Below are 16,464 nucleotides of genomic sequence, written 5' to 3'. Positions count from 1 at the left end.
GGTTCAGAGATGAAGTTCTGTTTTCACTGCCTATTTTTAGACATTTTTTGTTGTTTTCAAAGTAACAGAATGCTTTTCTCTGTCAAATGTACATTTGTCTGTAATAAATGTGTATTTAATACAATGCTGAATTATTAGATGTAGTGTTACAGAATACCTACAGTACATTATATCAAAGCCCTCTCTTGGAAATAAGTCATACTATACATTGTTTTTCACTGTCAGTGTGTTTCTTGATAGTTCTTTTTAATAACGTACCTTAATGGAAACAAACTTAAAAAACTGCAGGTCTTTTGTGGGGTTTTTTTTTGTTTGCAATGAACTCAAAATCACATGCTTTACAAGACATCTTTCATCACGCTGTTCAGCTTTTTTATGCAGTAAAGGTCTTTTTCCACCATACAGTACATGTTTGTCCATACAGTATGCTATCTGTGTATTTTTTATTACCAGAATTTGATCAGAACATTTTAAATTAAGGTTTTCAACCTATTGGAAAAATCCACAGTGCCGATATTAGGAGCCTGTGCTAGATAAAGTGGCTTTGTGTGATGTAGTTAATCCTGTTCTTCTCCTGGGACAGATTTAATACTTGTGAATTTGACCTCCTCGTGCTGCAGTGATAAGAGGGGGTTATCAGGTCACCCTGCAAGCGAGACCAGCAGGAGGAAACAATACACCGAAGAGAGTCCCTGAAATTGTTTTTAATTTTCCTCTCGTTTCTCCTGCCCCTATCATGCAGTTTTTAGAGGGTTCTAATTTTAGAAGTCTCTCGAAAGAGGTATTTACAAATTCTTGGAGAACACAAGGGCTGTGCAGTACAGTAGCGTGGGGCACCATAGTGGGTAGCACTGCAGCTTCACTGCTCCTGGATCCTGAGTTCTTTTCCTGACCAGAGATGTCTGTGTGGAGTCTGCCTGTCCGCATGGGTTTTCTTTGAGGTTTCCTGGTTCTTCATGAAACCGACTTGGGCTAGGTTAATTGGTTATTTGTCTCTGTGGACATGTATGTTTGTGCACGTGTCGCGATGGACTGGCTGTTCGGGGTGTTTTCCTAGCTTTGGCCCTGTGGTTCCAGGATGCACTTTGGAAGCCTTACTAGGGAGCACAGGGATTTCTAATGTGTTGCTTGGATGACGAAAAGGGGTTCTTTTGGGGATGCACCAAAGTACATTCCCTTAAAGAAACGCCTGTAGAATGAGTTGGTAGAAGCCAGCTTTTCAAAGTTTAAAAAAAAAAAAGACTCTAGGCAGGCGGTGTTGGTAAGTCACTGAAGAGCAAGACAGTCCACAAAAACATGGCATTGCTTGAAAAATAATTGTAAATGAGTTTACTGGAGGCCCTTTGCATTCAAATGTACTACTGAGACAACAACTACTGCTTCTGTGTTGATGTATTACGAGACGTGTTCATGATACAGAAAGATATTCAAGAAGTGTTTATTAACACCCGCGCGTCGCTTTGTTGCTGCATTTGTAACCATGTGGATTATATATATAAATCTCTTACAACTTCCACCAGCGAGAAATTAGAGATGCAAATGGATATGTTTATTTAACAGGATGTTTTATGTGACAATAGATAGGGTGTCACTGAGCTTAATTTGGGAAGTAAACAATACTTCTACCCACAGAGCTAACTTGCTAGTTTTAATTAAAATGTGCTTTCAAAAGATGTTAGTTTTTTTTATTCTGGCATCAAGAAAGCCTTTTCCTTTCTAAAAGGGCTTTGTTGTTTAGCTTCTGAATATTTATCAGTTTTAAAAATCAGATAGAATTAGGTGCTTCTTGTTGCAGTCAGGTATGTAAAATAAAATCGGAGTGTGATAGCCCAGTCAGATCTTCAACAGGAATTTAAGTGGACTTCCTTAAAGTGAGTTTGAGTGAAATTCAATTTACTAACACTACAGCGTGGGTTGATTTGCTGTGGTGTGCTTTCCTACTAAAGAAACATATTTAATGCATTCAATTTGAAAACTATTCAAGATTTTGCATAACAAGCTCAGTTCTATTAAAAATATTTGAATGTGTTTTCAAATTGTATAAAGTGAGACACATTTAATTCGTATAAAATAAACTCGTCATGTTTTAAACCAGTTTGCCTTTGAGAAAAACTACAGCAAAACATACCTGGTACTTCGTTATTACTTTGAACTTGAAACATCGTTTTTTTTCTAAAGCCATGCATGAAATATGTAGTGTAGTGTGCCACATTGTTCAATTAAAAAAAAAAGAGAAGGCTGCTTCATACGCCAGCAAATTACAGCCTGCAATTGTGGCTTCAGAAAATATGCCTCACTGTGGAGATGAAGCGGAGTGTAATGGAATTGGCGGTTTGTTGTGGGAATAAAAGATGAGATTTGTTAGCCGTGTCAGCCTGTTCCACTGGGTGCCGTCACTGGAAGCAGGGTGTGCCTGTTCCAGCTATCCGGAAAAAAATCAAGTTTCCCAGCTTCTGGGGGACATCGACCATAAATTAGAAGAGCTGTAGCAAATTTATTAGTAAGTGGTCAAATGTGGACAAGTGTCTCGGGTTTCAAGATGAGTGAAACCCGATCTGGGGATTTCTGGGGGTGTTCCTCGGGCTGAGTGACCAGAGAGGACAGATCCTACAGTGGCCGAGACCTTGTGGAAAGGAAGGAATCTCTCATGCAAGTCTGCTTTCTACGCAGAGAGATTCTTGCATGCAAATCCAGCGTTTGTAATACATTTCTGCATGCAACAGTGTCTCTGTTGACCTACATATGGTATTTTGTGAAGAAAGGAAAACAGATACCAATTTTGTTTGATATTTGAATATTTTGGGGATACAGTTTTCAAGCCTTTTATTCAAAGTGAATTATGACATGAGTGTTGTTCTGTTCTTTGTAATGAGAAGATTTTTTGAAGTGTGAAATCAGTGATATAAAATTAGTTTACCAGACATAACTGGAATACATTTTTTTCAAAGCCCATTTAAATATGTCACAAATGGTTATATAAATGAAATAGTACTAGATTATTAATCTAAACCCTTAACATCACAGAATATTTTCTCACTGCAGGAATGTCTCATTAAGAATTGAAAGGTAAAATGCATTACTTGAAGACAACGGAAAGTATTTTTTTGTATGAAGGTTAATTTAATTTTTTTTATTCAGAAAAATATTTATACATTTTATTACCAGTCTTTGTATCAGAATATTGCTTTAGTTTTAAAAGTCTCAAATTGTGGAAATAAAATCTGATGTAAAATGTTATTTTTCACTTTAGAAAAATAAGTATTTTTTGGATTACTCTTTTTCTCTGGGTTACTATTTTAATTTGGTTCCCATTATTAACTGTGAATATTTATTTACACAGTTGTCAGAGCAGCTACATAGAGCTGGTGACCTCCCTGAGCAGATACAAGAGAGTGGATTGCTGACATTTATCATAGTTCTTTGGTATAAAGAGGGGTTTCACACTTAATAAGAGTGCTATTCATATTTAAATAAATCGTGCCTGACCCGTCGTTTATAGATGATCTTTCTGTGTTTAGCAGCATAAGTATTTTATCCAGTTTAATAGTTTTAGCTATTGTTTTATCTTAGATACGTTAGGCATAACTAAATTAAAAGAAATATCAGTGTGGCACCGCTAACACGTTTTTTATACTGCTGTACTTTACCAAATTGAGTGATTCTGATTGCTTGTTAGCTTTGTTTTGCTGTTAATTTTTGATAATGCCGTTGGTTGACTCTGTCCCTCTGTGTACTGTAAGTTATATATGGTTGTACGTATAAAGATCAGTTCTTATGCCCCTAAGAAGTCAGATATTTGTTACAAAACACAGATAACGTTTTCATATCTACTGTAATTTTGACTTGGCATAGTTTTTTTTTGTTTTTTTTTTGCCTGGAAGGAACTGAATGAAGAAAGGAGGAGGAATTAAAAAAAATGCTAGCCCTTACAGCCTGGAAGAGCTCACAATCCCCTACACCCTTGCACTCGCACTGTCGCGGTACTGGGACAGAAAATGCTGTTGAGGGGTTTGCAGAAGAATGTGCCTCAGACAATGGAAATCGCATTCAGAGAGCCTGGTGTCAGGGGGGAAAAGTCAGAGGCAGAGGGGAGAAAAGCACCCTTGTTTTCTCCTCCTTCAGTTCCTTCAGCACGGAAGAGCAGATGAGACAAATGATGTGAATTATTCAGAGCAGTGAAAGCTTACTATTGTTAGTAGTTGTGGCAGCAACACCGTGATATTGAAGCACAGATAAATTCACACTGCTGCCTGAATCAGTGAAACATCAAAGAGTCCAGGTCATGGAACAGTTTTTAACAAGAGGATGGGGGTGGGGATGCTGACGGAGATATCTTTCCCTAAGAATGTTAAAGTGGACACATCCTTTTATTACCTTTATTTGGAGAAGGCAGGGTCAGAGGGGTCTGAGTTAATATTTAGCACAGATTTTCTGAAATGTAATTATGGAACAAAGAGGCTCAGTGAGGAAGATTTGCTGTTTCAGCAGGTAATCCTCCAATGGAAACTAAAACACATCATTTAGTTATATAAGGAATATGGGTCGATTCAATTAGAAATATTTTCTTTAAGTGTAACATTTTAGGACATAATGATAGTAATTAACAATTCAGCAGGAAATGTAAGAAACAACAGGAAATACTTTTTATGAAACTAACTTGTATGAAATACAATAATTCCTCCCATAAATAAAACATGGCATAGTATTTTCTGTGGGTATCTTCAAGCTTTTATTTCTTAATGGCAATGCACTGGAGAATAACAAAATTATTCTTTTCATTATTGATGAGTCCTTTCATCTGATAGTTGTATAAAGTTAATCCCTTTACAATTTCCACAGATTACCTAGAATAAACTATGTGAAATAGGTGAAACTGAATGTCTATTTTAGCAGACTCAGTGAAAAATCCTTTTAGAAATAGCAAATAGTTTTACTCTGCATGACCGCATGACTCTGTTAAGGAATATTTACTTGTTAATGTCCTTGGTTTTCAAACATAAAGACCTAATAGATAAAAGGCATGACTTAAGTTTTAAAGCTCTTTTCAAGTGTCCTGAAAAGATTTTATTTGGGGAGAGACTGGCATTTTACTGTTGCTTATTTAATCCCTTCTGCGGTGCTGACCAGAGCAAGGGCCTGAACCTACAGGATGCTGAAATACAAAAAGAAGTCATAAAAATAATCATAAAGCAGTGTGAAACACACTTGCATGATGTAAAGTCCTGTCTTGCAGAATGAGGAAGGAAAGCAGCACTGCGGGCTTTGCAGAGGAAAATAATAACCTTAAAGTGACTGCTTTAATTGGCACTAGAGGTAAGGCAGGTCTTTTAGCGTCTCAGAGGTCACATTGAGACTTCTCGGCACGGAGGGCTCACAGAGCATCTTCCAGGCAGCCAGGCACCCCTCATTAGACAGGGAGCTGGAGTCCATGATGACGCGATATAACCAGGTATTAGAATTCATCAGCCTGAGTAATGGCGGGCCAGGACCACAGATCATCCTGAGCACCTCTTCGCCAAGTGTCACTTTTCCGGTTCACTTCCCCCTTGATGTCTCCGAGCGCGTCAGCTGCCGCTACTTCTGCTGTCTTTTGCTTTTAATACCGCTTTATGGGCAATTAGTCGTTTGAGTTCTTGCATTTTTGTTGTTGGGTGGGGGGGGGGGGAGGGAGCACACACAAGGCACTACGTTTAAAGCGGAACTTCATCTGGGTTTTCTGTATCTTGAAACATTTTAAATGCAGAGTAAAACAAGCCCGAAGCAACAGCAGCTTTTTTTTTCCCCAACATGGATAAAGCATTTACATGAGAAGCAGACCTGTCACGGTTTAGCTTTATATTTCCACCCGGTGCCAGGGTTATTGCTTTCCTGATCTGAACTATTTCCTTGTCTTTCGCAATGTAGCACTCTTGAAAATGCACGAACAGCTCTGTATTCACAAATTGCATGTGTTTGCGTTTCATTCTTTAATGACTCGTAATTTAAGTCAATAGTGTTGGCATTGATCTGTTGGTGCTTCCCATGATAATAACAGTGATAGCTGCATTTACAGTACGCCTTAGCAGCAGGAAGTGATCGTGAGATGCAAAGTTATTTTTTAGAGGAAAAAAAAACCTACACTTTTGGTCTTAATGTTCATTCAATTTGAAAAACAAGGTAGCTCAAAAAGATGTTTTTTTATGATAGTTATTAGAAAGTTTTATGCAAGTTTTTTTATTTGATCAAAAAAAGGAATAAAAGGCTTGATGATAAGGTAAACTTGAGACTGTTTTATTTAGGCATCACATCTAATTCATTTTGAAATAATACATCCAGGAAGGAAAAGTTTTCTACTCATTGATCACTAATAAAGACCCATTCATTAAGTACTTTATACTGTCTTATTGTGACTGTTTTTATACCTATTTCCACTAGCATCCACTGTGCCTTTTCTTTATTTTTATTTTAGAAGCTTTTTTCTTTTGATTCGTAATAAAGTTATATTTTATTACGAAAGGGTAACATAATGGAAATGAAAACTTAAACAAATAACCATCCTTATGGATCACCGTAACAAAATTTATTTCATTATAGTAATAGAATTAAAAAACATGCCCTTGGATGTCTCAGCATTAAAAGGCTACTCTCTGCTAACTGGATCTGCAGGTCTCAGAACTGAATATACAGTTAATATTAGGTTGTTTCTGTCAGGAGAGTGATAGCAAATTTTCTTGGTAGTAAGAGCATCTATATTAGCACAACCTGAAAGCAGTGCTGGTAGAATCGGACGTGCCAATTCAACCTACTTGAAATATGAATAGGTTTCCTTTTTTCATCCGGCAAAAAGACAAAGACAAATATAGGTAAGAGAAATGTGACCCAATATTCACCCCATTTTGTGAAACAGCCCTGTGAATGTAATGTTGCCTTGACAGACTGTATGGTTAGGTGATTTAGACAGTAATCTTATTTTCCCATGAGCAGTTCTCGCAGCTCTGGTGACAGTCTTCATCTTTTCTCACCCTGCAGTCCTTATCTGCCTCTGTAAATGTTTACAAGACAATAAATGAAGAAGGCAGGAATCCATTGCCTATTTGAGAACATGAATTAGTTCTCTTTCAGTATATATGTTATTTTGGGCCAGACGGAAAGGAAAAAACGTTGTTTCCTTCATAACAAAACAGTGGTGAAAAGAGGAATTTCCAAAATGCAGTCTGATTTACTATCCCACAAATGTGTGGATTCAGAAATTCAACTGTATGATGTGCCATTCAAAACAGATCTCATACTGTATGTAGAAACTGAAACATTCAGAGCAGCTAGAGTTTTATATATAAATGCAAAATAACAAAGACAGAAATTAAGTTTTATTTTGTTAACTGAAGACAGACTATCCCATTTTAAATCATGTTAGTTTGGCAATATTATGTGTCAGCTTTGTAAAAAAAAAACTTATTTTTTAAAATAGAAATCTATCAAAGGGGAAAAAAGCCTTTTTTGAAATCTGAATTATCTTCTAAATCATGTGCTTTAGTCCTCCTGCTCTGCTTCTCTGGTGTGGGAGGAATTATACTCGCACAGGAAGCTTTATCAAAATATTGTGATGCTTTAAAGATGATGTTTGAAAAGGGGCCGAGTTTGTTGAGCTGAAGTAAACATGCTGACTGCAAGACCTGCAGAATAAAGACAGGAATTACAGTAACGCCATTATCAGAGCCCAGAATTAGAAATAGAGAAAGTTTTACTAATAAACATGTGAAAAGCACCCTAGGGCTCCTTAACATTTACTACTCTGCTTTCTGGTTTAATGCATTTTGTTCCCAGGACATCATAGGTAGATTTTATTAATTCTTGCTGGCAGCAGTTAATGAAAGTTTTTCTTTTCTCGCCTGATACTTTGATTTGTTTCAGAACGCTGTTTAATGGATGTGGGCAAATAATTATATATACAGCAGATGAGGGTAGCAATCAATTAAGATTTCTCATTTTCAAAACCTCCCTCTAAATCAAGAGTTCATGCATGCAAATACTTGCTCATAGGACTCTGCAGGGATTTGTGAATCCTTGAAGATTAAGTGTCCAGATTAGTCTTATCTGACCGCTGTCTGCTTTCTATTTGACCAGGTAGACCTAAGCTGAATGCGGGGTGGAGTTTCCAGTGAGCTAGACTGCTTTGGACACAGAATGCTTCAAGTATGGATGTGAAAGAGCGCAGGCCTTATTGCTCGCTGACAAAGAGCAGACGAGACAAAGAACGCCGCTACACCAGCTCCTCTGTGGATAGCGAGGAGTGCAGAGTGCCTACCCAAAAATCCTACAGCTCAAGTGAGACTCTCAAGGCTTTCGATCATGACTCCTCGAGGCTGCTGTATGGAAACAGAGTGAAGGAAATGGTTCACAGGGAAGCAGATGAATATACCAGGCAAGGTCAGTAGAAGTTAGTTTTATTTTAATTGGTGGCTGTGTGTCCTCATTATTCAACTGTGATCACTACCAGACCATCTCTGGCTTTATTTTTGCAGTTTTTTTTTCCCCCTCATTTCTTCTTGTTGAGAAGAGAGTCTTGCTCCTTCAGACCAATAAAATAACTGACTTTAAAGTGTCTCTTTTCAGGTTAATTATAATATAAATATATTTTCTTTTTAATTAGGTTGTTAATGAGACAGAGACCCCATCAGATATTTAAAACAAAACTGCTTTTTTAAATAACAATGAATGTTTATTTAAGCAGAGCATCATAAAATGAAGCACCCTCCTTTAGCAGGGTATTCAAAAAGACACAGCTTAAGCTTTCTCTAACTATGAACACATGTTCAATATGCAAGTATTTATTTTTAAACGGAATATTGCCAAATATGGAAAAAAAACTAAAAAATGTTGATATTTACAAATGTTCATTGGTTGAGATCCTGAAATACGGCTAAATTACCTTGAGAAAATGTCTAAAAAATTAAGGACATGATTAATAAACACTTAACTGGCTTCAATTAACATTTAATGAGTAAATAACAGATAATGGGATTATGTAATTATCTGCTTTATATTAAATACTAAAATGTATCAGTTATGCATTCGAACTTAATAGTGTTATGATTAAAATGTCAGGGAATAATTTGTTAGAACTTACTTTATATACAGTAAGAGAGTTGATTTTAGTTTGTTACTGATTTATTGATTGTTCACAAGCTCCAATTAGCACTCAATAAATATTTGATCAAAAAAGCATAATTACATAATTATCTTATGGAAAAAAAGTTGTATGTTAATTGGTGTTCATTTAAAATTAATAGAATTTTAATTAAACAGCAGTCACTATCTTATTGTAGGGTAATTGCATGTCATCTGAAGTGAGTCAGTTCTTTTTTTACCTCTCAATTCCTGCTAAGGAAGATGTCTGTCTTGGAAAAAACATTTTACAGAGTTGTTGAAGTATTATTTTTTTTATAAAACGGTTCAGAATTGTCATGCTCATTGCCAATTTCTATACCACTAATTATTGCTACTTCAATTGACAAAGTAGTATCAAGTTTACCTACATTTTCCTTTTGAACTAATTCTGTAACCTTATTCTTTTTTTTTAATTTCTCAAGGTAAACACATTTTAATATATTCAGTTGCAGTTTGACATCTTTGAGCCAACCTTATTTTTAAATTTCTCTTTAATTCAATGAGCTATTTAAGGTTTAAATTATTTAAATTTGTTTTGGAATTTATAGAACTTTAACAATGCAAGTACAATGCAATATTTTTAAATTAGTCATATGTAGTGTTGACACTTGTTTTCTGGAAGAAAATACAGCTAATGTTGAAATGTCTTTCTCTACTTGAGAATTTTTGAAAATTTACAATATTTAAACCCCATTTAAATGGCCACAGTGGTTATAAATTTAATTTGATAAATTTACTGTAAAAGAGTTTCACACTAATGTCTTTAATTTCACATGCTTTCATTGTTACATTGTATGTTCCTTCCTTGTTTATAAAGATTGCCTCCTACGTATGAGTGTTTACTCATACTCATAAATATGTAAAAAAAACACAGTAGTAATCCTCATTTATATTTGAAACGGGAGAGTCTTGTGCACATGACTTAATGTTTAAAGAATCAATTAATTTTGAAAAAGCATTTGCCTCCAATCATAATACATTATAATGTTACAAACTGCAGATGTTCCATAAAAATATTTTCAATGAAATTGATTACATATTTCAAGGAAGACTTTCCCACATGAAGTCAGTTTGAATATGCCAAGAATATGAACTGAAACCGTAGTTTTAAAGCAGAGCTTTCACACTGTATATGTATTCTTTAAACCTCCTATTTAAACATTTTGGCTATTATTTCTTATTTCTTTTAAATCATATGTACTGTATACAGTACAATTAAAGTAAGACATCATAGCCATAACTGTAACAATCCTTTGAAAGTAAAAATTAAGAAGGATGTTAAATTATTACAATTCTTTTTATAAGGATGTCAAATATAATGAGCATTTTTTAACACAGGGTAAGAAAATGCACTGAAAGATTTGGTTAATTGGATAGTATTTTAAATCATTTACATGTAAAAATACCACATTGCTGATTGTGCTATTGTAACTGGGCTTAATTACTGGTGGTTTGAATTAAGGTTTTCCAGATATGTTTGTGAATAGCCCAGCAGTAGTGTTTTTTTTTTTGCTTTGGAGAATGTGTTAGTGTTACATAAAAGACTGGACTTTATGACAGTTTAATCCAGGCACTTTAAAAGATTCTGCATCTGATACCTTCAGAGGTACTGTAGTCAACATCTACCATCACAGAAATGGCACCTACATTGTCTGTCCTCAAGCAGTGATTTTCAAAGAAATGTTATCATTTTGTTTTGCATGCATTAAACCTGTGCTTTTGTATTAATTCATAAATTTATACCAAACCCTATCCTTAACATTTCTTAATATTTTGCACAGTGATGCAATTATACAATTAATTTTTAAATGTCACAAAATATTTTGAAAAAACAAAGGTTGCAATTAAAATATATTTACTTTTAGTATGCATTTATTTCTGTTTATTAGATATCTAGATCATAAAAATAATAATGATTGTTTTTATAATGCTACCAAATGTTTTCTAAGGATTTTAACTCCAATGTAAGATGGTTTTTTTTATTCTAATCTATTTTTCCTGTCTGTATAATCTGTATATCAGGAAATGTTTCGCTGGTGCTGCAAATCAACAAAATCTAAAAACACAGAACAGCTCATCCTGCAGCGAAGAAATTGGGCCCAATATGTTTAATCCCAATCTGTTTAATCTTTTAGTTATTTTTGCATAAAATACCAGAGAAAGAATGAAAAATTAAGAAATATCTTTCAACAAAAGCTTTAGTATGTGACATGTAAAACATAATTACAATTGGGTTTATACAACTCAGAGCTACTCTTCTAGGGATTGAGTATATCCATACCACTGGTTTGAAACATGTCAAAGAAGATGGGCTAATTCTCACTAATAGTTGGGGCATATAGCTCATCCTCAGAGGGATTTTTAACTTTTTTCTGACCTCACTTAATTCTGAGCATTATATTGCTTTGAGAAGAAACCCAGCATTCTTTATTATCACGGTTATTTTGGGTGTGTATGTATACAGTACGTCACAGTATTCTATGTGTACAAATGCATACTGCTGTTATTATATAGTGCACAAAATTATATTTGGCTAATCTTAAACATTTGAGCTATGCTACCAACATTCTTGAATCACACGAAGAGTGAACATCTATGAGTTTGGATCAAGATCAAGTTCTAAATACAGCAGATATATGTATATAAATTGATATGGATTAAATTCATTTTGGTTCAGGCATAGCAGCTGTAAATGGAACAATCTGCAGAATGATGTACCATTATGTTTAAGATTTCACTGATTGTAAGATGAAAAGAGGCAGAAAAGATTAAAATATGAATAAGACTTCATTCGGTTTCACAGTAAGTTCTGTTTCATCAGTTGATTTAACATGTTATTCTGTGTAAATATGTAGCACGCTGATAGATTTATGGCTGCTTGTCCAAGGTGAAATGCTGAATAATGAAAGTCATTTTTTTTTTCAAATAAATGCCTTAATGTTTCAGATGACAGCATGTAATATCTGTTATATCCAGTAACTGTGCTTTTCAGTATTTGGTTGTCATTATGATATACTTTTGCTAATTGGAGCTATTGATGCTTTCTTTATTCTATGTATTGAAGTTGTTTTATATCCCAGAATATTATCGCTGAAGTGTTAAAGAACAGTTTATACAAACATTATTCCAATCTACTGAGTACAAATTGAAGTGACAGTTGCTTTGAACACTGTAGGACCTAGGACAATTATCAAAGCTTTGTGTAGTTATTGTTATGGTGTCTGCGGTTCTTAAAGCTCCTCTCTTCACCTCAGCAAAGAGTCACCAATGAGGAATGCTGTTTACAGAAACAAGGTCTTAGCCTTTGGGTTCGGTTGAGCTGAGATAATCCTTAAAAAAAGAAGTCCTATCAATTTTCTACTGGTTCTAAAGCAAGGGATCTTTTCATTGTTTAACACTCATGAAGAAGAATGTTCCCCAAGCCCATTTACCTGTCAAACTTTATTTATCTAACACCTGAGAGGACGTGATAGTCACTTAAGGAGCTAACAAAACCGACCTGAGTGCTGCCTGTGTTGGGAAGGGTCTACCATAGTTGAAACAAAAGGAAGCACTTAGGTAGAACACGTGGAGACCCTGACAAGCACACCGCAGGTGAGATCTTGGGGAAAAAAAAAGTCAATTTAACCATCTGGCTGAGCACAGGAGGTTTAAAAAAATATCCTGTTTTTTTTTTGCTGTTTGTTTTTATTCATACAGGGCAGAATTTTACCCTCAGGCAACTGGGGATTTGTGAACCGGCAACTCGAAGGGGCCTGGCCTTTTGTGCTGAGATGGGGCTTCCCCATCGTGGCTACTCTGTCGGCGCAGGGTCAGACGTTGACACCGAAAACGAAGGAGTGATGTCTCCAGAGCATGCCATGCGGTTGTGGGGCAGAGGGGTCAAGTCGGGGAGAAGCTCGTGCTTGTCAAGTCGCTCCAATTCGGCCCTTACCCTGACTGACACAGAACATGAAAATAAGTCCGACAGTGAGAATGGTGAGTCAGTTTCTCCTTTTTTATCTCTTAATCCTGTTCTAGGTTCCTTGGCACTTTGGCGTGTGTAGGATTTCAATTGCCCAGATGTCACTTCCATGAACATGGTAATTGCAAATGAATCGATATTTATTTTTAAGTTGTTAGGCTATGCGTGCGAGATCTGTAATGCTGCGTGTGTATGAAAAGAAATAATCTCTTAAGTGCTCTTTTCTGTCGCACTGAAAAGGAGAGGACCATGATTGTAGACCTTCCTTTTCCTCAAGTTGTTGTTGACAGACAAGGTTTAAAAGGTGCAGCCACCGTTAGGGGATTAATGAGGTTTTGATGTCTTCAGTCCAAAGCACAAAGGCAAGATCCATATAGAACTGTGTCACCTGTTATTCTCTATAGGGGCCCACAGCAAATTTTAATAAAGATCTCTCTTGGGCTTGAGTGACTATAATCAAAGATATCTTTGTAAGCTGCAGTTCATGATTTCAGCAGGAAGTTTCAGTATGTTGAGACGGACGAATGAGTGTATACAGTGGTTGATTACCAGCGTTCAGTGGTTTGAAGTGCAAATCTCATCGTGCTTGAAACAGAGGAATGGTGTGTGGCGATTGAAATATTGCTTTAAAAAGTATGTGGAACTAACAGGGCTTTGGGGTGAAGAATGATACTGGTGTCTAGGCTATAAATGGTGCTGTTATTCAGAAGTGCTGTTTTTTTAGTTCTCACCTTCTGGAATGGGTTTTGAAGTCTCGCGTCTATGAAAGACTTCGCTTGTTGTCGAGAGGTGTTTCTGTGCAGCTTCCAGCCAACAACAACAGAGATTTGTGTTTCATTGTGTCCCGATTTTAAAAAATATTTCTCATATTGAAGTGATCAAAGGCAACGATTGTAAAAGGAGGAAAAAAACTCCCAGAAAGGTTTGATTAAGTCAGACACATGTTTAAAGGAAGTGAATATCTACAGGTCAATTAAAACAGCTTACTTAGAACTTTTAATAGTTTCGCATTTACTACTTTGTGAGGAATATTTTTGGGGAAACAAATGTGGTGTCATTAATAATGAAGGAAAACAGCTTTGATAATCACAGTTGCAAATAATTAAATGTTACAACCTGTATGCCATCATTCCTATTCTGCATGCACATCCAGGTGCATTTTTGACAGGTTGAGGTCGTGCCAATGTGTGAGTTATAAATACACACTAATTTATCCCTTTTGCAGAGAATTTTGTGAAGAAGTGCTCTTTGCAACTTTTGATGTAATACCAGGAGGGAGAACTCTTTACTTAAAAAATATACAAAAAAAAAGAAATGTTTTATTTACTGAGAAATCTGAAATGTTGAAGAAATTGAGATGTAACCTTAGATTATAATTAATATTTTATTAACTACAATTAATATTTTATTAATTAATATTTAGCTGTCCAGTAAGCTGCTCATACTTGGGGAAAGTACAAAAAGTAAAAGAAAAATGTTGAAGGAATTTAACATTTGCCATACCAGGAGAATTTAGAAGAAGGGTTTGCTTGTTTTTCATTAGTCCTGTAAGATAAGCAGGCATCAAAACTGATGAGTGCTTTAATTTATTTCAGACCTTGAAAAAAGCAGTAGGACTTTTGTTGTTTTGTGTTAATTAATGATTTTGAGGGAATAAATTTGCTGAATTTGCTATTCTTATTTGTTGTAATTATGATTTGAGGAATATATTAAAAATACTAAATTTCAGGTGCTTTGAAACTGAAGTGTCCTTAGAGAGTTTAGTTTTTTTAATACAAAGGAATATTGTTAATTATCTAACAAAAGATTGTTATTGCATATTTTCAACTCCTCATTACTGGTTTTTAGTTTCATTTAATAAAATACATTGTCATTTTTTGGGGCATAAGTACTGGGCTGGGTAAAAATGGAGCATGAAATGCTTGGTATTACTAGAGATTACTGCTAATTTTAGCCTTCTAAAATATTTCATCCAGTTAAAAACAATTCTATCTGAACCCCTTTCCCTTTCTTAATACATAGTTGTAGAAAGTCATTGATTTTTGTAGAACTAGGTGACTGGCTGAATCAGTCCTTTATCTCTCTCGTAGCAGCTTTCATTGAGCTGGGAGCAACAGCAACCAGGAGCTTTCTTCACAGTTAATCGTTATTTGTGGCCCTATCAAATGCATCGATTTTATGCAAGAGATAATCAGCTTACTTTTGTTAAGAATAGATTTTTGTGAAATTAGCCGTATGAAATGAGTGCTTTGCTGTTCCCATGTGTTAGTTTTTGTTTTCTGTGGAGAACACAAATCAGTCTAACTGCAGCAACAGCATTCTGAAAAGTTCTACACTTTCAGTGTAAAGTTTGTGAACGACTTATTGTTTCCAGTATCTTTGCCGTTCAACCTACAGTTAACCACTGTTTATATGACTGCACCATTGGCGCTGCACAGTGTAATACTAACATCAAAGCAGAAGAAGAAATTGTGTTTGGAAAGCCTGGCTTATTTAAAACAGTCCTTGTCTAAGACCGAATATGTTATTTCTTGCTGTCAAACTCGGCCATTAAGAATTATTCAAGGGGGAGGCACACTGGAAGCATTTGCTTAATTTACTGGAGAACATTACACAAACACTGATGTAAATCACATGTAAAGTGTTTTTGGCAGTCAGTTCTCAGCCTTAAATTCCAGCAACGGAGACAGTAAATGGGGGTCATCCCAGGCCAGGGTAGCTTTGTGTACATGCGAGATTCAAGTGAACCTGGCACAAAGGGAGGGTGTGCCTTTTGAGCATATTGGAGATAAGGAGGCTTATTGCACATATTTTCCCCCGTACTATTAAGAGAGTTGTCCAGACTCTCAGCAACACTCTTGACAGGACCAGTGGGAAATTTCTGTTCTGTTTGGGGAACAAAATAGCAGAGAATCGGAGAAAAGTGCTTTAGCCACATGGACCTGTTTCAACATAGTTGCGTTTAAAGATCACAGCAATTAAAAACCGAATTACTCACAGCCCGAAGGAGCTTTCCCGTGGCAAGTTGGTCTGTGTCTTGCTTTTGTTGTTATTAGTGAGAGAAGGAACAGCAGTGGTAACGTTGGTGTTGCTGTTAGAATTGTGACAGAGCTCAAGACATTCTACAGAATGGAAACAAAATGCGATGGCACGGCTTTGCCACTGCTGCTCTCAGCCATGTTGTTCCAGTGTGTGTGACGCCTGCTCCTTGTCATCTCCGATGCCTCCGAATCACTCGTTTCAAAGGTACGCCGCTGTGTGCTGACCTGTTTAAAACCCCCCAGTGACTGATTCCTTTGGAGTCTTTTCATATATGTCTGGAGGGCTGCAGTTGATTGGGGTCTTGTTAGCGG

At 36.0% G+C, this 16,464-nt stretch overlaps 1 protein-coding gene across 3 annotated transcripts in view; it reads left to right on the top strand.

Annotated features, from left to right (window-relative positions):
* LOC148840435 (teneurin-3) overlaps positions 1–16,464 on the top strand; it is a 276,657-nt gene that overhangs the window by 69,092 nt on the left and 191,101 nt on the right. For all 3 annotated transcript variants that reach the window (XM_088919813.1, XM_088919804.1, XM_088919821.1), the window contains exons 2-3: positions 8,104–8,406; positions 12,847–13,125. In XM_088919813.1, coding sequence (XP_088775939.1) covers positions 8,175–8,406; positions 12,847–13,125 — 511 coding nt within the window. In that variant the 5' untranslated portion in view covers positions 8,104–8,174. The remainder of the gene's footprint in view (positions 1–8,103; positions 8,407–12,846; positions 13,126–16,464) is intronic.

The sequence above is a fragment of the Atractosteus spatula genome, chromosome 1, assembly GCF_055471065.1.
Source record: "Atractosteus spatula isolate fAtrSpa1 chromosome 1, fAtrSpa1.hap1, whole genome shotgun sequence".
NCBI classification, from domain to species: Eukaryota; Metazoa; Chordata; class Actinopteri; order Semionotiformes; family Lepisosteidae; genus Atractosteus; species Atractosteus spatula.
Note: the sequence above shows the minus strand (reverse complement) of the source record. Positions and strands in the feature narration are given on the sequence as shown.